General features: G+C 54.7%; 2 protein-coding genes and 1 long non-coding RNA gene across 4 annotated transcripts in view; 2 read left to right on the plus strand and 1 right to left on the minus strand.

The window, feature by feature from the left end:
* POLD3 (DNA polymerase delta 3, accessory subunit) overlaps window positions 1-10105 on the plus strand; it is a 103361-nt gene extending 93256 nt beyond the window's left edge. The window contains exons 13-14 of one of the 2 annotated variants that reach the window (XR_004677451.1): window positions 8308-8525; window positions 9951-10105. The gene's annotated coding sequence lies outside the window, so the exon portion shown is untranslated. The remainder of the gene's footprint in view (window positions 1-8307; window positions 8526-9950) is intronic. The other variant, XR_004677450.1, reaches the window with a different exon arrangement.
* CHRDL2 (chordin like 2) lies at window positions 1200-15278 on the minus strand. Its single transcript, XM_034995022.1, is given in 10 exon segments — window positions 1200-1290; window positions 1997-2089; window positions 5421-5475; window positions 6333-6506; window positions 8863-9057; window positions 9929-10097; window positions 11772-11827; window positions 12780-12873; window positions 15028-15186; window positions 15189-15278. Coding segments are annotated over 10 exon segments (1176 nt in total).
* LOC118003914 lies at window positions 10133-20255 on the plus strand. The gene is made up of 5 exons (XR_004677453.1): window positions 10133-10351; window positions 10798-10991; window positions 13353-13434; window positions 14695-14821; window positions 17939-20255. It is a non-coding gene; the product is annotated as an uncharacterized LOC118003914 (long non-coding RNA).
* The last annotated feature ends 1807 nt before the right edge of the window (window positions 20256-22062 follow it).

Raw genomic sequence — 22062 nt, forward strand, 5'->3', positions numbered from 1 at the left:
CAGGCCTGTGCTCCCCACGGCCCTGCTGTCGCAGGGGAGGAGGGGGAGATTCCAGCCATGTTCCTCAAACCCCAGCCTCTCAAACCAGGCCCCTGGGAGCTGGCGGAGGGAGTTAGTGGCATTCGTCCCTGCCCAGGGAGGGCAGCACTGATAGGCAGCTTCGCAGACTTCCCAGACGTCAGACACCCGGGTACAGAGACCGAGGCTCAGGGGACAATAGTCAGAGCCCTCTAAGTGGCTGCAGGTGGCAGAACTCCAGCCCTTAGGCCATCTTACACCGCCCCTCCACAGCTTCCAGTCCAGCTTGGGGGTGGAGGGCAGTGCTGTGCTGGAGGGGAAGCACGGGTCTGGGAGGCGACGGGCCTGAGTTCTAGTCCTGGCCTCCCTCGCTGTCACTGTGAGGCTTTGGGGAAGACATTGGCCCATCCTGATCCTCTGTTTCCTCTTCTCTAAAAGCGGGGTAATTCCTACGCTGTTCATCTTAAGTGGAATCGCGAGCATTTAAAACATCTTTGAAATTGCAAGTAATCGTACGTGTAGGCAGGAGAAATTCTTGATGTTGTCTTGAATTATAACTGTTAGGCTCTCTTCCCAGACTGTGGTGCTTATACCGTCCGTGACGCAGACGGGGGGAGGAGTGCGAGCCTGGAGCAGGAGACCGGGCACTGGCTCGGCCTTTGCTACTGCCCTGCCCCGAGGCTCCGTGAAAATGACCGCTCCTCCTGAAATTCAGTTTCCTCATCGCGGAGCGTGGCTGACAACTCTAAGGATCCCTGGAAGATTCGCTGGGGAAAGTACCTCGAGGCTCCCTTTCCCCTCCACTGGCTAACTGGAGTCAGTCCCTTTCCTAGGCTCAGGGCCAGTGAGCTCCAGAAAGGGGGGCGCCCATAACAGCAGGAGGAACCATAGCTGGGGGCCAGGGACGGAGGCAGTGCAGAGCCGGGAGAGGCCCCGGAGGCAGACAAGGCCTGGGCAGAGAGGCTGGGGGGACAATTTGCCCTGAGGACAGGGGCCAGCTTCTACCCCTGCCGCATCTGTCTCTAACCCCGTAAAATGGACATAACCAGGCCTGCCTTGCAGTCCCTGTGGGAACACACGCAGACTGGACATGAACTCAGCAGGCAGGGTTGAGGGGTAATGCAACTTATCATTTATTAATATATAACAACAAAAACAATAAAGCTCGTATCTGCAACTGTTTAGGTCTTTGTTATAAGGTCTTGGTTGCTTTGTCTGGACTGGCTGTGACCTTCAGCTCTGGGGTCTGGGCTAGGAAAACGTTCCAGTGACCTGGATAGAGGAAAGCAGAAGAGGGGTGTGGGGGTGGGGGTCGGCTGTGGGGTGTGCATGTGTGCATGCATGTGCCCAAGAGAAGCAGAGTGACTGGGGTGGGAAAAACTTAGGACAAGAAGGGTGGTGAGAGCCTGGGTTTGGAGTCCACAGGAGGAAGGAGATGGGTATTTCCATCACAAAACCCTATCCTGATCAGTTCTTGGCCTGTGACCCCCACCTTCAACCAACCAGCATTTGAAGGTGTCACCTCTTGGTGACACGCCCATCTGTGACTTCCTCTCCCCCTCCCACCCCCCTACCCCAAGCCCCACCTGGGTCCATCTTCCTCAGTATAGTGTAGGGAAAATCAAGGGGCATCAGAAGGAAAGTGCTTAGGAAGTTTTCAGTAGGAAATATTCCCATAGAGAGGGGGTAGGCAATGTCAGGGTTTGGGGGCTCAGGCTTCCCTCCTCCACAGCCCTCTCTCCTCCACTCCCAGGACCAAATCCAGATGGTTCTGCTTCACCTTCCCGCTCCCAGGCGCCCTGAGTTGAGAAATCTCTGGTCCCGACGCCCACTGGATTCCTGTGCCGGGAACTGCCCGTCTGTGGCTGACAACCACCCCGCCTCCCTCCCAGCACCAGCGGCCGGGAGCTCCCCAAGAGGCCCCTGGCCTCTGGCCCGGCTCTCTTCCCAGGCCCCCCTGCTCGGCCTAACATCCCACCTTCATGGGTGCCGGTGAGGAGCCGGAAGTTCTGTGCCTCTTTCTGGAAGTCTTGCTTCCTGACTTTCTTGCTCTGAATCAAGTGGAAGATTCCTGAGGGCAGAGGCAAGGGCATGAGCAGGAAAAGGTGGGGCCATGCAGTCAGTGGAACTGGGTAACTTAGACACAGCCCGGACCCAGTCACCCCTCCCCTCCCCTGTTCCGACCAGACACCAAACCCTGTGGACTAGATTTCCTCAGTATTTTGAGCCTACCCTCCCATCTCCACAGCCAATCTCCCCATTCAGGCCCCATCACATCTTGCCTGGGTCACTACACTAGACTTCTGACCCCTCATACTCCCCCTGCAATCTGTGATCCTAACTGCAGTCATTCGAAACCATACCTCAGCTGTCCTTCCCTTTCCCTGACCTCTCATCACCTCTCTGCTGACCCTCCAGCTGTCACCCTCAGCATCCTGCTCTCACACTACTCACCTGTCCACAGTGTGGGGTCGGGGGGAGGGGGGAAGCCCATATGGACTGGTCATGCTTTTTTCTGGGCATAGGACGTGTGATAAAAATCAATAGGTGTGCTTATCGGACTCCCAAGAACATCAAGTGTCAGAGTGGTAGGCCCCTTTTCAGTGCGAGGCTCTGTTCACCCAGCCCCTGGGCGGCCTTCCTGTGCTCCAGCCCTAACCGACTACTTTAAAGTCCCCCGAGGGGCCCAAGCCTTTACATAGGGCACCCCTCTGCTGCAACTCCTTCTCCTACTGACTTCTGTTTCTCCTGTTGCCTCCAGAGACTCCTACTCATCCTCCAGGCTTTGGCTGGGAAGTCTTCCTTGATCTCCCCTCCTTGGGGCACCCAGAAGCTCTTAGCTGCTGTTGATGATTATACCTATTTCCATTGTGCTATCATTGTGTCTGTTCTTGCCTCCCCTGGTTACTTCTGCAGGGCTTTTCCTCTCTGGTTCCCCTGCGCCTGGCCCACATTAGTCATTTAGGATAAGTGAACGAATGAACAAACGAGTGAATGATCCCTCGATGAATGGATGGGTAAGGAAACATATGTGTACCCAATCTAGCCCGGGCCCTAAAGGGAATGAGGCATTAGCTGGATCTCCTGATGTTTGCGTCCCATGGGGAGCTGGCCCCGGGTACCACACAAGGCACTGAAACCCCGAGCACACGGGCTGTGAAGTTGCACCAGCTGTGACCGCCCGGGTCTGTAGCCAGAAAGAACAGGTGTGACAGCAAGGCCTCTGCCACCCAGCACAGCTCCCAAGAAGACGAAGAATTGGCCTTGCTTATGGAAATCTGAGTAGGAGGCCACTGAGGAGAACGGTCAGCACTAAGATCCAGGAGGCTGGGAATGTCCAGCATCGTTCTCAGGACCCCCAGTCCAGATGCCAAGGACCAGGATATGGGAGAGACTCGCTCCAAAGGCCCAGGCTACATCACAAGCCTGAGATGGCGCTAAGTCCTTCTGCCCAGGCCTGCCACCACACACACCCCAGAACACAAATGGAGAGGAGGTGACAGGGACGAGGGAGGGTCTTCACACTGTAGCCTGTAAAGCATGATCCTAAGAACTGAGCTCTTGGACCTGGAATCAAGAGCCAGCCTGAGGAGCATGGCCATGCCTTTGGAGGGTGTGCCAGGTCTGAGGGCAGCTGGGCTCTGTGAACCCCCAGGGCAGAGACAGTACCAGCAGGTGAGGCTCAGCTCAATGCGAAAACAAACCCTTTCTAGGTGGAGCCATCCACACTGGAGGTGGGGTGGGGGCATGCGGAGTCAGGGGCTGGAGACCATCCAGGAGACCATCCGGGAGGCCGTAAGGGGTTTCCTTCCTAGACAGGGGCTGGAATCAGGACCCCTGAGGTCCCTTCCACTCTGAAACTCCAGAATCGAAAAGGATCTTAACAGTAAGTCAGCTTCTGGGGCCCGAGTCCGGGTGTCGGTGTCTCCAGGCCAGTTCTCCCCTTCCTCTCCCTGCCCCCGAGGCCCGCTGATTCCGCTCCTCTGGGTGAAGAAAGAGGGTTTCCCACTGACAGTCCGAGCTCGGGAGTGTTTGCTTTGACCCCCACGGTGTGGGGCAGGGAGGCACTTAGGCAGCCCAGCGGGGCAGGAGATGGGGAGGGGGTTTTTGCCAGTGACAGGAAGGTAGGGCCTGGCACCGTGAAGTTGAGGAGTGCCCACCACCTGCTCCTTTTCTGCTGGGCCTGGTGGTATTGAGATTGGCCTTGAGCTACAGCGCTCCAGTCTGCGCCATCCTGGGCACACCTTGGCCTTGCTCAGGCACCTCTCTGAAAGCATTAGGTCGCCTCCGTGGAAGCAGCTCTGGGGAGACTCAGACCTGGGTTTGAATCTTTGCTTGAGTGCTTGAACTGTGTGACTTTGAGCAAGTCGTTTTACCCCTCAGACTCAGTTTTATCTGCAAGATGGTCATGAATGCATATCCCTCAGGTTTCTTCTACGGATGAAATGAAACACTTTAGCAGGGGCTACTACACACCAGTCCCGGGGCGGAGCACAGGGCATGGAAGCAGAGGCTCCGGGGCCGGTCTGAGGCTGTCGCTGCCACCCTTCCTTGCCTGCAAAGCGCTCCTCTTGCCTTCCTAACGCCTGTCCAGCTGCAGGCCCCTCCTCCACGAAGCCTTCCAGCCTGACCAGCTCAGCTCCCCGGGAACTCCTACTGCATCCAAGTCACTAAGTCCTGGGCTCCCACGGACAGAGACTGGGACCTATTACTCTCTGTGGTCCCAGTACCTGGTGAGGTTGGTGGGGGGTCTGGAGGAAACCAGCACCTGTCCAGGCACAAAACAATGATGAGGGCTGCTGAATCTAACTCCTCGGCTGTGGCAGAGCCCCCGCCCAGTCGCTGCTTGCACATCCCTGTGAACTGAGCTTGCTCCCTGCTTCTTTGACAGAAAGGGTCTAGGTATGAGAAAGTGCTTTCTCTCGTTGGTGGAAGCATGCTTCTCTGTAATTCTAACTGAGGAGGTGGGATGAAGATACTAACGTTAGCACCTACTGTAGGTCAGGGCTGTACCCATGTTATTTCATTTAATCCTCCCCAAACCCTCCTTCCCAATTAACAGAAGACAAAATTGAGGCCCAGAGAGGTCAAGTGATTGCCCAAGGCCACACAGCTAAGAAAGAGCAGAGCCGGGATTCAAACTCAGGTCTGTCTGATTCTCAAAGCCCCTGCTTGTCGTTTTGACCCTTGTAGTCACTCAGAACACAACCGCTCCCCCTGCCTGGGGCAGTCCTTCAGAGCCAGGAAGCCAATGGTCCTGTCCCCCTGAGTCTTCTCTTCTCCAGGCTGAACGGCTCCGCTTTCTTCGTCCATTCCTCCTAGGACAGGAGGCAGAGTAGAGCAGGGAAAGAGCCGCATCTGACGTCACAAGACATGGGCTCTAGCTCCCGTCCTCCACTTACTGGCTGTGTGGCCTTGGGCCAGGTACTTCACCTCTCTGAGCCTCAGTTTCCTCATCTGTAAAATGGGGATAATAATACCTAACTCTCAGGATCGTTGAGAATCAAATGAGATAATGAGTGTGAAGCACTTTGTAAACTCTAAAGTGCTCCACACGCTGGTTATCATTATCATGACCATCCCCTCTTCCACCCCTGCCCACTCCAGCCAGACCCATCGGGAGAGAACAGTGACCTCACAGCTAATTCACACTTAAAGGGTTTAGTTTGTTTTACTCTACCCCGGGGATCTATGTTAGGCAAGAAGAGCCAAAAAGCCCAACTCTCAGCAATTCCCTTCTCAATGACAACTCCTCTTGACCTTCAGCTGGTGATCTGAGCATCCTGTTGCATCTGGTGAGTTTCGCACAGAATGAGAACTATGTTCTGACGTCCACTTATTGGAGGGATAGAATCCACCACACAGAAAAGGCTGAATGAGACTAGTCTCCAGGCCCTCCTGCTTTGAGGATGCCGTGAAGGCCCTTCTGCCTGAGAAGCTCTCCCCTCATAGCGTGCTGACGTTCTACCAGTAGACATGCCTTTTGCCTCAAAATGCCTTTTGCTTCAAAATACGCTTTTGCATAGGCATTACCCTTCCTGGCTCCTCGCAAGTGCAACAACCCCTTCCTCCCAGAAGAGGGAGCACTTCGAGGCCCTGGCATCACCCCATGGATGAGCTTATCGGAACTGTCAGAGAATCACAGACCGAATTTCTGTCTCCCTCTATCTTGGAATTGGAGACTTAAATCTAGAAGGGTAGCCAGAGGCAGGTCTTCCTGGGCTAGAGGCCTTTGATCCACAAAATGCCCCTAAGGCCCCTGGTGAGGGGGACAGGCCAGAGGTAAGCCCGGCTGGGAGTAGGCCAATGCTCACCTTTTACCAGCTTCCAGAGGTAGACCTCCACCTGCTCAGAGGCCTCATGCTCCAGGGCAAAGCGATGTAGGTTGTCTGGGCTTGGAGCTACTGACGTGTGGACGAAGACCCGGCCTGGCACCTTCGGACACCTGGTGGCCCTGATGTCACTGGGGCCAGGGTCTGCCTTGTCCTCTGGGGAAGACAAGGAGCTCGTGAACACTCTGACCCCCACCCCCACCCCTGCCTGGTAGGCCCAGGGAGCCAGGCCGCTAGTCTGACTTCCCCCTCAGGTCTTTAAGGTCCTTGGGAAAGTTCTGGTGCCCTGGTATCAGAGAGAGGGGCCGCCTCTCCCATTCACCTCCCATTGATCAGCATATCAGAAAACTTCTCATCCTTTTGCACCCCACTCCTCTTCCACCTCCTCCAGGCAGCCCACTTGGAACAGCGTAGCTTACCCTGCTTCTTCCCACTCACAGCCTTTAAAACCCTTCTTGCTTATGCCTCCCACTCGTGCCCTTGGTCTCACTACCTTGCATTGCCTTGTAATTGTCTCCCTCGGGTATGTTTTTCTCTTACAAGCGACCTACGGGTGAAGGACAGGCTGTCTTTTGAGTCATCCACACCACCAAGCACAGGCTCTCATGAACATACACAGAATGAAAGTTGTGGGAGGAGTGAGGTGATCATGGCAACAATGAAGATCATGGTCGTTGATGGTGGGAGAGGTGGTGGAGGGGATGATGATCCCACTGTAGTAGTGCGCTGGGTTTTGTGTGGGGGGGGATGATGGTGATAGTGGTGATGGGTTTTGGTCCCAAATTGGATCCAGTCCTAAAGCCTCAACATGCTGGAATTCCAAGGACATTCTCCAGAATTTTCCACGTACCAACATTCCCTATTTTTCAGGGACTGAAGGACTAAGTCCCTACACATACACACTTCCTTCGAAACTCTTACTAGTTATGAAGCCCTTTGAGATGTCCCGCTAAGAGTTGTAAGGCTACAGTCTCAGTATTTTTAAGGGAAAATGGACGGAGGTCTGTGTTTGTGAAGGAGCCTCGTAGTGAGCTACAGCCAGGCTCCAGAGACTTCAAGGTGAACCCCTACCGCTCATGTGTTTCCGGTACCACCCCGTCATGCTCCCTCTCTGACCCTTTCCCAGTAGCATATTACTCCGACCCTATCCCTTATGTTTGGATTTTGATTTACAATTTATGAAACATTTTCCCTCAACTCTGTCTGAGGCTCGAGAAAGGAAAATCACTTGTCTAAGCTCATGAGAGTAAGTTAGGAAGTCAGTTGGTAAGCGAGCTAAAGTGGATGCACCCTTCCTGACGTTAAAGCCTGGGGTAGGTGGAGACTTAGGATGATTGCAGCCGCTCTGTCATTTCATTTGTAAGCTATCTGAGAGGTGAGGAGTACATGAACTATGTGAAATCACAGTAACATACCTGGCACTAGAAGGTTCTCGGTGCATGTTTCCTTCCCCTTTTTTCTTCCTTATTCCTCTCCCTTTGGTTTTGCCGACCCGGCTGGCTAATCAGCCGGCGCCTTCTACCCCACCTGCTCAGCCTTGAGGGAAGGGGCCTGCTCCTCACGACAGCTCCTGCTGCCAACCACAGGCTGTTCTTCCCATGAGATACTCTGATGTTTGCTTCTGCACGCTCACTAATCCTAGGCTCACACAACAGTGCTGGAAGAACTCAGCTGGCTAGTCTGGAAGCCTGCGTTCTTTTTTTTTTTTTTTTTTTTTTAAATTTAAAGATTTTATTTATTTATTTATGAGAGAGAGAGGCAGAGGGAGAAGCAGGCTCCCAAGGAGCAGAGAGCCCGATGTGGGACTCGATCCAGGGACTCCAGGATCATGACCTGAGCCGAAGGCAGACGCTTAACCATCTGAGCCACCCAGGCGCCCTGGAAGCCTGCGTTCTAATTCCGGTTCCCCCGCCACTTTGCTGTGGGACTTAGGAAAATCCCTTCCCTTTTCCCACAGGTACGTGAGGGTTGAAGGACGACAGCAGTGGTCAAGAGCACTGTCTGTGGAGCAAGACAGTCCGGGGCTCAGACTCCAGCTGCCATTCGAGCTGTGTGACCTTGGACAAGGTACTTATCTTCTCTTGGTCTGTGAAATGGAGAAAAATAGTCCTGCCCTGTCTGTGTGTTGTGAGGAGTCCGTGAATTCATGCATGCAAAATACCTACGTGGCACATGGTAAGTGCTCAATAAATATTGGCTCTTCCCCCCTCCCCAAAGTCCTAATATCCCACGATCTTATGATTTCATAGAATCCGGAACATTATTTGATTGATTCTGTGTATATGTGCGAGAGTCTCTGAATCGACCCACTAGAGCCTTAGATGTTCTCTAAGGCAAATATTTTGTGAGCCGGGCATTTTCCACTCCAGTGCATCTAAAACTCCTGCAGCCTGTGGCTCTGAGTCCATGCCCCATCCGTGTCGGAGATGTTCCAAGTACCTGTGCCCTGGGGAGAGGGACCCTGGGCCCACTGTGGCCAGTGCCCTCCCAGCCCCCAGCATCCTCTTCGTACCTGGGCAGATCTTGCAGCACTTCCCGGCCACTTTCTCAGGGCGATGGCAGGGGTACTCAGTGGGGCAGGTCACCCGCTGGCAGTCCTGGCGGCCGTCCTGACAGGTGCACAAGATGCAGGGCAGGGGTCCAAAGGAGCGGAAAGCTGGGTGCCACACCTCCCCATGGGAGTACGTCTTCCCACTGTGCACGCAGGCTGGGCCAAGGAGGGCGGGAAGGGAGGAGGGTCAGTGCTGCAGACCTGGGCCAGAGTCCAGGAATGGGTGGGGGCGGGAACTCGGGGAGGCCCTGCTCCAGCGGTCTGGCCCAGCCACATGGCCTGCAAAGTGGAGGCCGGGTATAAAACTGGTCCCCTGTCCCTGACTTCTCCCGTTTCAGCACTCAGGGCTGACCCGTGCCCAATACGTTCTTGCTGAAGATAGAGAATCCTCCCCCTGCCCTTCACAGGCACCTCTGGCAGGGGGAGCACTGAGACCCAGTTCATACCTCTGGCGGTGTGAGCTCGGGCAGGTCCCTTCCCCTTTCTTAGCCTCAGTGTCCCATCTGTCCCAAAGGGGCCGCAGCAGGTACCTCCCCAGCTGTGCCTGCCACACCAGTGGGAGTCCTGCACGGAGCCTGCTTTCCTCCCCTTCCCCTGCTCCTTCCCTGCTGCATCCTGACCACCTGCCCGAAGCCTCCTCTGCTCCCTCCTTGCTTTGTCCACAACTTTCTCTCACCCTTCCTTCTATCGTAGTATTTATTTACATGTCTGGAGCCCCTAGAGGACAGGGACCATTTTTCATCTTTCTGTTCTGTGCCCCTTGATTCCCAGCAAAGACATGGCAGAGGCTCAGACAATATTGTCATGTTGCCCCATGGTCTTGGTTCTAGGGCTGGTTCTGTCTCACTCGGTACTCTGAACTTCGGTGCCCTTTCAGGACGCCTTCAGTTTTGATGCTTTATGAATCTACAAGCTCCTGGGCAAGTTGAGGTCAGGGCACTGAGTGGGGGGTGCAGAGATGGGAGGCGGGGGCAGTCGGGGGCCCCCTTTTCCCACCTCAGGTATCAGAGGGGTTTCCCATCCCCACCTTTCTTATGTTTCTCCTTCAGGACAATCTTGACTGTCGTGCTGCCTGGCCCCTTCGGTCGGAAGTGGCGAGGGATGAAGCCCAGAGGAGAGCTGAGGCCAGTGGGGGCTGGGGTGCCCAGGCCTCTCTTTCTCCCACTGTCCCCTGAACACGGGTCCTGGGAACGTCTCTGCAAATGGCAGGAAGGGTGGGGATCACTGATGGGCCAGTGCCAGCAGGGGAGCGCAAGACAGGGGCTGCAGTGAGGCCTGCAGCTAGACGCCACCAGGACTTCCCAGTAAAGAGAGGCACATGTCAGGGATGGAAAGATCTGGATGCGGCCTAAGACGTTCTCAGACAATGGATCTTTGAAAACTCTCAGAACGGTGGTTTGGAAATCCTGCCTCCACCAAGCCCTTCTCAGGCCCGTCAGAGTGAACAAAGGTACTGAGGTCTTGATCTGGGAGACACAGCGATCAGGGACCTAGGAAACTTCCTATTTAAGAAATGGAAGGTGAGGCTGTGGTGAGGATGAGAGTCAGGAGATTTAGGTGATGGGAGAAGAGGATGGGCCTCTGAAGGTCTCACCAGGCCCCAGAATCTTCACAGGGCGGAAGACTAAGAGCAGGCCCCATCTGGACACCCTGGGTCTCCAGAGCCCCCTTTCTTGAGCCCCTGGAATCCAAGATCCTGAGACCCTGCCCCTCTAGACCAGGCCTTGGGCAGACTGGCAGTGATAGAAAAGGGTCTATGGTGAGGGTGGTATAATGGGGCAGGGGCATCATAGCTTATAGTTAGAGGACCAGGCAGCTCCAGGCCATGGCAGAGGAACAAGTGGGCTTATTACCCCCCTCGCTGATACCGAGTCACTCATATTCCTTCTCCTACAGCCCCTTCCTGCTCAGATAGTGTCTGAGTCAGAGACTGGCCAGACTGACCCCACAAGAGCACCCAGGAAACTATCTCAGGCCCCACAAGAGGCCCAGGTACATAGGAGGCTCCCAGGAAATGCCTGTCGAGTGGAATAGTGGCAAGATGGAATCGAGGAGCCCAGCCCTTTAATGGGACTTGCTCACGTCATCCAGTAAGTAGCTGCTCAGGGCCTGGAACTGAGCCTGGGTGAGCTTCGCTTAGCACACTGCCTCCTAGGGAGAGGATGGAATGGCAGAGGAAAAGGGGGAGCTTGCTAGTTCAGACCCCTGGGGAGTCCCTGAGCATGGGAGGCCAGCCAGCCTCCAGTCCCCCGGGGCCCAGGTGACCCAGGCTGAAAGAGGAGGTGGAGTTGTTCCCATTGTAGACATAGCACAGAGTGGGGATGGGGACTTGAGTCAGTGTGTAAGCCCATCCTCCTACCTCTTTCCTCTCTGACCAGAGAAAGCTGGGCAGTTTAGCTCATCCTAAGTCCAGACTAAGATGGAGAGGGGCCAAGACAGAGGGGAGGACAGAGAGGTAGCCCCCAAACAAAGAACCAGTACCTCAGGGGCTGGGTGGGGACGGCTGGGCCAAGACAGAGGCCATTCCCTCGGAGGGGAATGTGCTGCCCAGAGGCAGCCTGAACTAAGGACAGACACAGGCTTTGGAGAGAACAGCGTGACAGTGTTTCTCAGGAGGGAAATGGGGAAGTTCGGGGCCTGCTCTTGTATGGCTTGGTACTTTTTCCCAGACCCCTGTGGACCCAGCAGCCATGAGGCTAGGGAAAGAAAGGGGCTGGAACAGGGTGGAGCTCGTGTTGCCAACCTAGGGGACAAATGAGAAGTGAGGACAGTAACTGGTACTGACTGCCCCAGAGTCCGGGGCTCGAGGCCGGGGCTACCAGCTGCCCTCACCACCTCTCCGCACCCTGTCAGTAAAGCTGTGCACTCACCAGCCCAGGCTGTGACTGCGTGGTGTCCTCTTCGGCTGATCTCTCACTTGACCCATCTGGAAACCCAAAGGGAAGTTGGGTCAGCCTCCATCTCCTCTGCCTTGCTGACTGGAGCCCTGCAGGCCTTCAGCCTCCCAGGCCTAGTGCCACTTCTGCAGTCCCTGCACACCAGCAGGGCCCTCTGCCCCAGTGGCGCCTTATTCCCACTTCCCATTACAACCTGTCCTTACCCTTGGGTTGACAAATTCCCTACAACTGGGTTGCTGCCTCAGTTTCCCCACACTGACCTCATGGTCACCGTTAGGACTGAACTTCTTGGCTGGGCTGGAGCATCTTATTCAGTGCCCATCATGGATGCCCAAAGGCCCAGCATCCCATCCCTGCCGCCTTGCTTAGTTGCAGCCCCTGGGGAGCCACCCTGTCCAGCCACACTTGAGGTCACCAGGCCTTGGTCTATACTATCCACTCAGGCACCTCGGTCCTTCCAGTTGGAGGACCCTAGGACTCTGTCTTCCACCCCATGGGGTGCCAGCACACAAGGCCCTGAGGGGGATTCTCTCTCTTCAGCCCTCACCTCACATACAGCCTGGCTCCCTCCGAGCATTCCTGGTTCAAAGACCAAGGACGCTGGGATCAGACAGTCCGAGGCCAGCCTCTCAGTGCACACAAAACACAGCTGAGGCCCAAAGAGGGGAAGGAATCTGCAGGAATTAGCTGGACGAACCAAGACTAAACTGGAGTCACCTGGCCCCCGGTCCAGTGCCCTTCCACAATGCCAACGTCTAGAGAAGCATTCTACTATGAAGCACTCCCTTCCCCAGTCCTGCCTCCTCCAGGAAGCTTTCCTGAACTACCCCAACCCACAGGGTACAGTCTGACCATCTGTGCACTTGATTCTGCTCAAGCCATTTGCCCTTCACTGGCTGAGGTTCCCCCACCTCTAATAGTCCCTGGCTAGGTCCCTGGGGTGGGGTGAGTGGGCACTGCCAGATCTAGGGACAGACTCACCTTTGCAGGCCTGGCAGCAGGATGCAGGCAGTGGGAGAGGTGTGGGGCAGCCTGGTTCTGGGCAGGTCATGAGACCACAGTAGATCTGGCCTTCCTGACAGAGCAAACGGGAGATGAGCTCCGATGAGGAGCAGCCTTGGGGTTAGGAGAGCCCCCTGCCCTGGGGGCAAATGGCCTTGAGGTGGGAGAAGAAGGGAGCAGCAGAGCATCCTGGGCAAGGCCCAGCCAGCTCAGAGGAGGCGTCCCCTGTACCCTTCCCACTCCCTCCCCAGGCCCTGAGGTAACATTCATCCTTGAGCTTCTAAAGCGTTTTCAGACCCTGTCTCTCCCTAGGCTCTCACAGCAAACCGGTGACGTGGGGTTCTTCCATCCTACAGATGAGGAGGACCTGAAGGGGGCCTGAACTGCCCGAAATCAGAAACGCAGCCCAGCAGAGTGGACTAGAGCCCAGCCTGCAGGCTTTTCCTGCTGAAGAACGCCCTCCTCCCCTGGCCTGGGACAGGGGGCCCAGAGAGAGGACGGGGATCAATGGGACACATGTTGGGTTCATCGTGCTCTTACTGAAAACCCTAGGTCCCCAGTTTCAGGACCAGCCTGGAGAGGCAACACTGCAGAGGGAAGGGCCTTCTGGGAATCAGAAGCCAGATGACCTCTGGTGAGTCACTTCTCTTCTCTGCGCCTCACTTTCCTCCTCTGTGAAATGGGAGCACTCCCATCTGGGTTGTGAAGAGCAGATGAGGGAGTGGTTGGAAAAACCCTTTTTAAACTGGAAGGCACGATGTACCTGGCAGACAGTGGTATCACCTCGAGTCCTTTCCCTCTGCCTTTTCCCATGAGCCTCAGAAGTGGGCCAGGAGTCATGCCAGTCCCATTTAAACAAGGAGGAGGAGAAAGAAGGGGAGACCCGGGATCCAAGGAGACAGGACAAGGAATCACAAGAATGTTCTCACCACCCTACCGCCACGCCAGCACTTCTGTCTCGTCCCACAGACTCCTCCTCATCCGGGCCCTTGTCCCTTTACAGGAAGTAGTGCAATACAGGGAAGAAGGAAACACGAATTTTGGAGTCATGTGGTCCTGCCTCTGAATTCTGGCTTGGCCATTTAACTAGCTGTGTGACCTTAGGCAAGTTGCTTAACTGATCTGAGCCTCAGTTTCCTCATCTGAAAAATAAGAACAGTGATTTCCTGCTCTTAGGGCCTTTGGAGTGCTGTATATAAATACAAGGCACCTCTGTGAACAGGCAGGTACAATATGATTAGACTGCCGGAAGAGGCTCAAGCTCTGTAAAAAATAATTGCTATGTTGATTTCTAAGTGGTCACTCTTTATTATTTGTAAATTATTCGCTCTGCAGCACAGATACTTGAAGATTCAGAATCTCAGACGGATAGGATCCTCTCGCTGAAAAGATGGGGACGCAGGCCCCAGAGAAGTGACTTGATCAAGGTCACACAGGGAAGCATGGCTCAAACATGGGTGTCTGGCATCTAATCTAGGCCTCTTACCCTGATGTCACTGCTAACTCAGATTAGCACAGAGGAACGGAGGCCCGGAGAAGTTTGATGAGCAGGTGGTGTGGAGATCAGGAGAGCAGGAGTTTCTCCTGCCAATGCACAGATGAGCTAAGCCCCAGGGTAAGAATGCCAGGCTGAAAGCCACCTGTCAGCCTAAAGCAGGGCCACACTGGAGCCCACCGAGGAGGAGAGTGAAGACTTTCTAGATCAGGCCCTGCTTGGCTTCAGTCTCTGTCCCCTGGTAACACTGCAGGGTCAATTCTGCCTGTGCCTAGGTCCAACTCTGACCACAGCAGGAGGAGTTTAAGCGACTTCAGATTAAATCCATTTGCAACGAGCCGTCTGACCCTGTCTCTGAACCCCAGGACTGATCATTCACTCATTCTCTTATTCATTCAGCAATCATTATAGACATCTGTGTGCCAGGCCCTGGGCCAGTAGCAGCAAAAGATACAAAAATGAATTGGGCATGTTCCCTCCGTTTGAGGAGTGCAGAGTCTACTGGAGAACCCAGAAATGGGCAAATGTGAGTACACGAGGTAAGTATGTTGTAACAGGCAGCTCAGGGGGATGAGGAAGGCCAGAGACGGGCAGGACATTCCAAACCCCACGTGTTCCCTTCCCCCGGAGCCCATTCACTCTCACTTTGCTTTGACCAGGAGGAACACTGTCCCCCCAGACCACACCGCTGTGCTTTGCTGGCCTGGGCTAAAGGGAGGGGGAAGGTCTTACGGTACAGCTGCAGAGGACACACTGGTTGGGCAGGCGGGACGGGAGCAGCTCGTGGGCACTGAAGATCTCTCCGTGTTGGTACGTGGTCCCATTGTGCTGGCAGTACTTTGCGGGGGCCCGGAGCCCAGAGGGGGTGTGAGGTTCTGCGGCGGGGGGGGGGGGGGGGGGCAAGAGGAAGAAGAAAATGAAGTTTCACATTGCTCCAAAAGTTTGTCAAAATTCACTGGGCCACTTTCCTGAAGATTCTGCATCTTATCCTGTCTAGGCATTTAAACCAAGTTCTGGCCTCAGCCTTCCCAGCCAGTCTCCGTATAAGCTAATCGAGAGGTCTCGCTGATACCTACATCTGACCATGTCACTCCCTCTCATGGGTCCCCATCATGGCCTTTCAGCCCCTCAGTGTCTGAGCTGGCCCTCACAAGAGCAAGAAGGCAAGGCCAGAAGCCTCAGCTCCACTGAGCCCCATTTGGTGGGGACCTGCGTTAGTTCATTCCCCATTCAGTGAGCATATCCATGAATCCCCTCTAGTGCCAGGCCTGTTCTAGGTGGTGGGGAGACAGCAGTGAACAAAACAAGGTCCCACGCAGAGTTAGATCCTAGTGATGTCAGCTGGAATGATCTAGACTGTCCCTGTGCTTGGTGTAAGCTCCATCATTCACTGGCCACCGCAGCCCTACTCCTCAGCACCTGCCAATTAGCCAGTCCTCATCCTGCCAGGTAGTGGGGTATAAGTCTCCAGTCCTGAGAGAACCCACTCGTTCTCTCAAGACACCTTTACTAAGCACCTTCTCTGTAGCAGGCGACAAGCTAGGCATTGGGAAGGGAATGCCCAGTAAGACCCAGCCCCTCCCACCAAGAAACTCACAATGTAATTGGGTAGAAGGATTCTCTACAAGCAGTGACACTGGTATGGTAAGGCTAGGGCGGATGGGGGCACAGATAAGGAGCCCTTAACTCAGCCGGGGGTGGGAGCTGGGGGTTGTGCAGGGAAGGCTTCCCGAAGGAGCTGATGGCTGAGCTGAGTCCTGAAGAACCGTTGAGCCAGGAGCGCAAAGGGGCAGGGCAGGGGCAGGGAGAAGGAGAGAGGAACATGTAAAGAGGAAGGGGCCAAGGCACAAAGCAAGGGGAGGTAAGGCCTCCTGGAGTGAGCCTCTGCCAAGGAGGAGACATGATGCCCCCCTCACCGGGCAGGATGAAGCTCAGAGCCTCTGCTCCCCAAGGGGACCCAGAGCCAAGAATATCTATGACCCAGGTCAGAGCCATGGTGAGATCCCTGCTGGGGTCCCCCATGGAAAATGAGCCCCTTTACACACATACTCCACACACAGGTCCCCAGTTCACCAGGAGAGCCCTGGTTGCAGAGCCTGGAGACCACACTGTGGAGCCCCGTTCTATCACCTTCCCGATGCTTCTAAGCATTGGTTCTCCTCTCAACATCTCCTCGCCTCTTGGGTTGGTCTCCCCACTGGCTGCCCCTCGGCCATTTGGTTACATATACACTTGGTTATGCCAATGCCTTCTCAGACCGCCTCTCCTCTCCTCTCCTCTCTTTTACCTTTACTTCCTAGAATCCCAGTCTCAGAGGCCCTTAGAATCTTAAAATCATAGAATCATAGGCATTTAGCGTCAAGACACAGAGAATGCCTGAACCTCAGCACCACCAGGAATCTCCGAGTCCACATGCTTCAACTCCTTTGGTCATTTCCCAGCCCCAGGGCGGTGGTCCTGGCCTCTCCCTACAAGGCCTCCCAGCCCCTGCTCACTCATCCAGTGACACACGGCATGTCCACTCCCTCTAGCTCTGGCCAGCCAGAGAGGGATTGGGGCCCAAGTGTGCCATCCACGGGTCAACCACACCCCTGTTTCCTTCAGCCACTTTCCACATTTTCTCCCTCCTCCTGCCAAGTCCAGCTACTTCGGAATGAGACATTTGCTGCTACCCCAGCCCTCCTGGGGATCCACGATGTTTCTTCCCCGGAGTACCTTTGCCGCCTCCAAACCTCTGACGGCTAGAGTCTGCCCCCTCTCATTCCAGGGGCCCCCCTCAGCCAGAAGCCCACACTGGGATGGGGATGAGGGTCAGTGGGCAAGGGAGAGGAAGGAGGCTACTTACCCACACACCGGGGACAGCACTGCTGTGGCTCTGTCACAGGCTGGGGACAGTGGACAGGAGGGCAGTGGAGGCGGTAACAACTCACATGGGCACTCTGCAGGGGACACGGGGCGGGGGGGTCCTGATTCCAAAGAACCATTGCCTCCTACCTGAACCCGTCCTCTCCCCAAACCCCCTCCAGGCTGTGGGACACTACACTCGTTTTATGCCTGTGGCGGGAGAAAAGCAATCAACTCACTTTGCCCAGTCCCTCCCCTTCCCCTGCTCGCACACCCCAGCACAGAGGAGGGTGCAGTGTGCATGGGTTTGCACAGACCTGTGTCCCCTTCCTGGTGTTTGAGAAATACGAGTAAAAGGCTGGAGTTATTCTGATGTTGATCTTCACTGTTGTTGTTTTAACTTGGGGAGTTCCTTCTTTTCCCTCTGGGCCCAAGCTTCACGGTTAAGAGGGGGCAAGTGACAGGGATGGGGACACGACTAGAAACTTGATGTGGAGAAGGCTCAGGGCTTCATGATCCGCTCCCTGAATCTCTGGGAGGTTTGGGTAACGTCACGTGAAGCTTTGGAGCTAGCACCAGCAAAGGAGGGGCCCAGAGTCCTTAGGCTTTTCCATGTACAGCAAATGGAAGAGAATGGGGCAGAGAAACAGAGAGAGAGAGAGAAGGGGATGAGCAGACACAGAGGAGCTGAAGAGAGAGAGGCCACCGCCCCTTGGTCTGTCGGCCCGACCTAGGCATCCCACACCTTACTCTCCCTCCGTGTTGTAATGAACCATTTACATCGGTCTTGTCTTTTCAGCCATGGATTCCCAAGAACAAGGGCCAGGCCTGGTCTGTTCATCTCTGAATCATCAGCTCAGGGCCCTGCTCCAACAGGTGCCCTCCAACAGTGCCTGTTCCGGTCTGGATGAAGGAGGGAGTGAATGAATGAGAGCCAGGAGAGGAGTGCTAGAGGGCCTCTTGGTTAGATGAATGGAGCCAGCTTTGTCCACCTGGGAAGTTGGCAGGTTTGCTTCCAGCCCCCCTGCCCACTGAGTTTCCCCACAGCACCTCTTGCCCCACGGAAAACCCTGGACCAGCCCCCAGCCCCTCTGGGGTCACTGCTCCACAAGATGGCCAGCTCACAAGGACTCAACAACACTAAGGGGCATCCCAGAGTCCACAGAACTAGGCCTTCTAGAGGCCTGGCGCTCCTGGGTACTTAGAATGTCTAGAGGGTGAACTGAGCCCCTCAGATGAGTAACTAGGGTGGAGTTCAAGGAACTGTGTGACCTGAAGAGTTAGGATCTCTTTCTTGATTCTGGCCCTGGAGGAGCCAAGGGATGGAGACGATCAGCAACCTATAGCCAGAAATAAGGTGGAGACAGGCAAAGGGTTGGATGGGCAGGTGACCAGGCCTTGCAGCCAGGGAAGTCATAACTACCATGTGCTGAGTGGCTACTAGGTAGGGGCTTTATCTTATATATAAATATATGACGTCCCTTCATCTTCTCAGCAATCCTCAGGGTAGGTACAGCTATCCACACTTCCACAATGCGGAAAGAGCCTCTGTCCTAGAAGTTGAGTTGCCTAAGATCACACAACTGATGAGCACTGTCTCCTGGATCTGGGTACTTTCCCTGATGCTGAGCCACCTCTGGTGGCTGGGGTGGGGACTCCTTCATTCATTCAGTATCTCTTGCGTGACTGCTGGGTGCCAGGCCCTCTTCTAAGCTCTAGGGACATAGCAGTGAGACCAACACGGTTTCTGCCCTCACAGAACGTGCATCCTAGGAGCAGGAGACAGACGATAAACAATAAACAAGTAGGAACAAGATCATTTCAAATGTTAAATTTATGATAATAATAAAGCAGGGTGATGTGATTGAGTTAACAAAGACTATTTTAATAACAGCTGTCAAAGAAACCTCATAAGGGGTCACAAGTATGTGATGAACTGCAAGTAGGAGGGACCATCTGTGAGAAGATCTCGTGGGGGAAAACATCCAGATGGAGGAACAACCAGGTAGGACTGAGGCTGAAGTGTTGGTGCAGGTAGGAGACGAGGTCTGAGAAAAAGGCAGAAGGTAGCTCCTGCAGAGCCCAACGCAGGAAATTTGAATTTTACTTTAGGTGCAACGAAAAACTATTAGAAGGTTTTAAGAGTAGAATAACGCCATCAGTTTTATGTGCAGAAAAGATCATTCTAGCTGCTGTGTGGAAGATGGACTTAGAGAGGGAACAGGGAGACCCGTTGGGAGGCTGATGTAGCAGCCCAGGGAGAGATGAAGGTGGCTTTCATTAGGGGAGCGGTGATGGTGGAGAGAAGTGGAGGGATTCCGGGTATGTTTTGGAGATACCCGCACAGTCGCTTGGGTTGGGGAAATGCTGCATGTGTGAACTCTGGGGAGGGAGAAATGAATTAACTCCAGTGGATCACAAAACTGGGACTTTGTCAGCTGGACCACATGATATGTCTGGAATTTTCTGTTATGGTTTTCTTTCTGCTGTCTGGCTATATTTCATAAAGTTCTTTTTGTAAAGGCTGACTGGCCTCATATGTGCTAAGGAGAACCAAGGGGAGGCGGTTGTGGGGGGCTGTGTCCACGCTGGAACCAGTGTTCTGCCTCGGGCCAACATGGGAGAAGGAGTGGGGAATCAGAGGGAAACTTCCCAGGAGGAATGAGACTCCAGTGATCAGAGTCAAGAGGGGGACTGGTCACCCACCCCCCACTTCCCAGTGTCTTTCAGAAGCTCTTCTCTGCTCCCACTTTGAGTATTGTCTTAACGAGGGAGACTCTTACAGGCCCCCCGCATTCCTCTCTTGGCTTTGTGCAGGGAAAGACAGGCACCAAGGGGCTGGTTCCGGGTAGGTACCCTGTCTCCGCTCCCCTCCCCTCCACCCCACCCCAGCACCAGCACCCAGACAGAAAGAGCCAAGGATCTCACACCAACCAGGCTGGGCCCCAGGCAGCTGAAGTAGAGCTAAGGGTGTTGCAAGCCTCCCAAATCACTCCCCCTCCATCCTCACCCCTCCACCCTCATACCTGGCCTGAGAATTCTGGACCACATGGGGGTCTTATTTATTCCACCTAGTTGGTAGTACAAGGCTCTGTGGAGGGTGCTGGGGTGGGATTGGGGGAGACAGAGGTGAACAAGAAGATCTGGTCTGGGGTGCCTGGGTGGCTCAGTCAGTTAAGCGTCTGCCTTTGGCTCTGGTCATGATCCCAGGGTCCTGGGATCAAGCCCCACATTGGGCTCCTGGCTCAGCAGGGAGCCTGCTTCTCCCCCTCCCACTCCCCCTGCTTGTGTTCCCTCTCTCGCTGTCTCTCTCTCTCTGTTGAAAAATAGGTGAAATCTTTAAAAAAAAAGATTTTATTTATTTATTTGACAGAGATAGAGACAATGAGAGAGGGAACACAAGCAGGGGGAGTGGGAGAGGGAGAAGCAGGCTTCCCGCCGAGCAGGGAGCCCGATGTGGGACTCGATCCCAGTATCCTGGGATCATGACCTGAGCCAAAGGCAGACGCTTAACGACTGAGCCACCCAGGCGCCCAAATAAATAAAATCTTTAAAAAAAAAGAAGAAGAAGATCTGGTCTCTGCCCCTCTGGTAGGTCAGCCTCTGGCAGGACACCAAACTGGGCCTGAGTGAGCGCCCAGGAAGATCTGCTCTCAGGGGCTCCATCTAGGAGGGGCAGTAATGGACAGGCACAGAAAAGTATCATCCTTGGCCAACAGTGATCAGGAGGAAGGGACAGAGAAACTTATGTGGCATCCCAGAAGAAGACACCCTTGCAGGTGAGGCATCAAATAAGGCTGTTGGGGGTAAGGGGTTGCATTCGGGTGAAGCCTTAAAGAACCAATATTTGAGCCAGTGGCGTTGGGAGAACATATCCTAAGGCCGGGCGGCAAGAGAGGTGGCTGGAGGAAAGGGCCCAAGGAGAGGAAGGAACGGGAGGTCAGGACAGAGAGGCTCTTGTCCTGGGACATAGGCGAGGCCAGCAGCAGCAAAGGTGGAAGGAAGGCCGGCTGAAAGATGGAGGGCCCAGCTCCCCAGCCCGGTCCAGCCACTGCCCCGCGGTGTGTCTTATCTCTGGCAAGTGCACAGGGGCCCCCGCGCATTGAGTACTCACTGGTGAAGAGGCACGGCCCCACCCTCCCTCTGGGGTGCCCCACCTGTCACAGGTGGCCAAGGGGCCAGAGGAACTTACTTCTGAGCAGGTACAGCGCAGGCAGTACATCAGGCCCTGTGGTTCCAGGTAGGGATGCCAGCTTTCACCGGGCGCATATCTCTTCCCATGGAAAAGGCAGAACAGGTCTGGACCTGGCAGACCAACCAGCGCTTTGTCAGTCCCGGGAGGCTCCAGCCCAAAGATCCTGCTTCGTGCCTCCTTCTCTCTGGCTCTAGGAAGGATGTCATCTGGACCAGATAGGCGAAAGAGAACCCACCAGATGTGCTCTCCCAGGCAGGGGCCCGGAATATCTGAGTCCGTCAGCTTGACTACACACTTGCTGTGTGACGGGGGGCATGTCACTGCCCCTTTCTGAACCTTAACACTTCCCTCATAGGACAGTTAGGAAGATCAAACAGTGAAAGTGCTCACAGATTTAAATTGTGGTATAAATGTTATTAGATGAACAATCTGAGGCCCCGGAGGATAAATTACACCTTTAGGTCACATAGGAAGTCCGTCACCCAGCAGGGATGGTAGCCCACGTCTCCTGACTCTCAGTTCAGTGCTCCTTCTACCCTCATAATCACACCGGCTTCCTCTCTTTTGGTCCCATGTTGCTTATTTATTTCCTACATCTCTGCAAACACACACACACACACACACATCCTTCCCACTGCTAACCCTCTCTCTCTCTCTCCACACACACACACACACACATGCACACGCACGCATGCACACACGCACACCTTCTCTCTGGGTCCTGTGAC

This window comes from Mirounga leonina, unplaced genomic scaffold, assembly GCF_011800145.1.
Source record: "Mirounga leonina isolate KUSES-001 unplaced genomic scaffold, KU_Mleo_1.0 Mir_92, whole genome shotgun sequence".
Lineage (NCBI taxonomy): Eukaryota > Metazoa > Chordata > Mammalia > Carnivora > Phocidae > Mirounga > Mirounga leonina.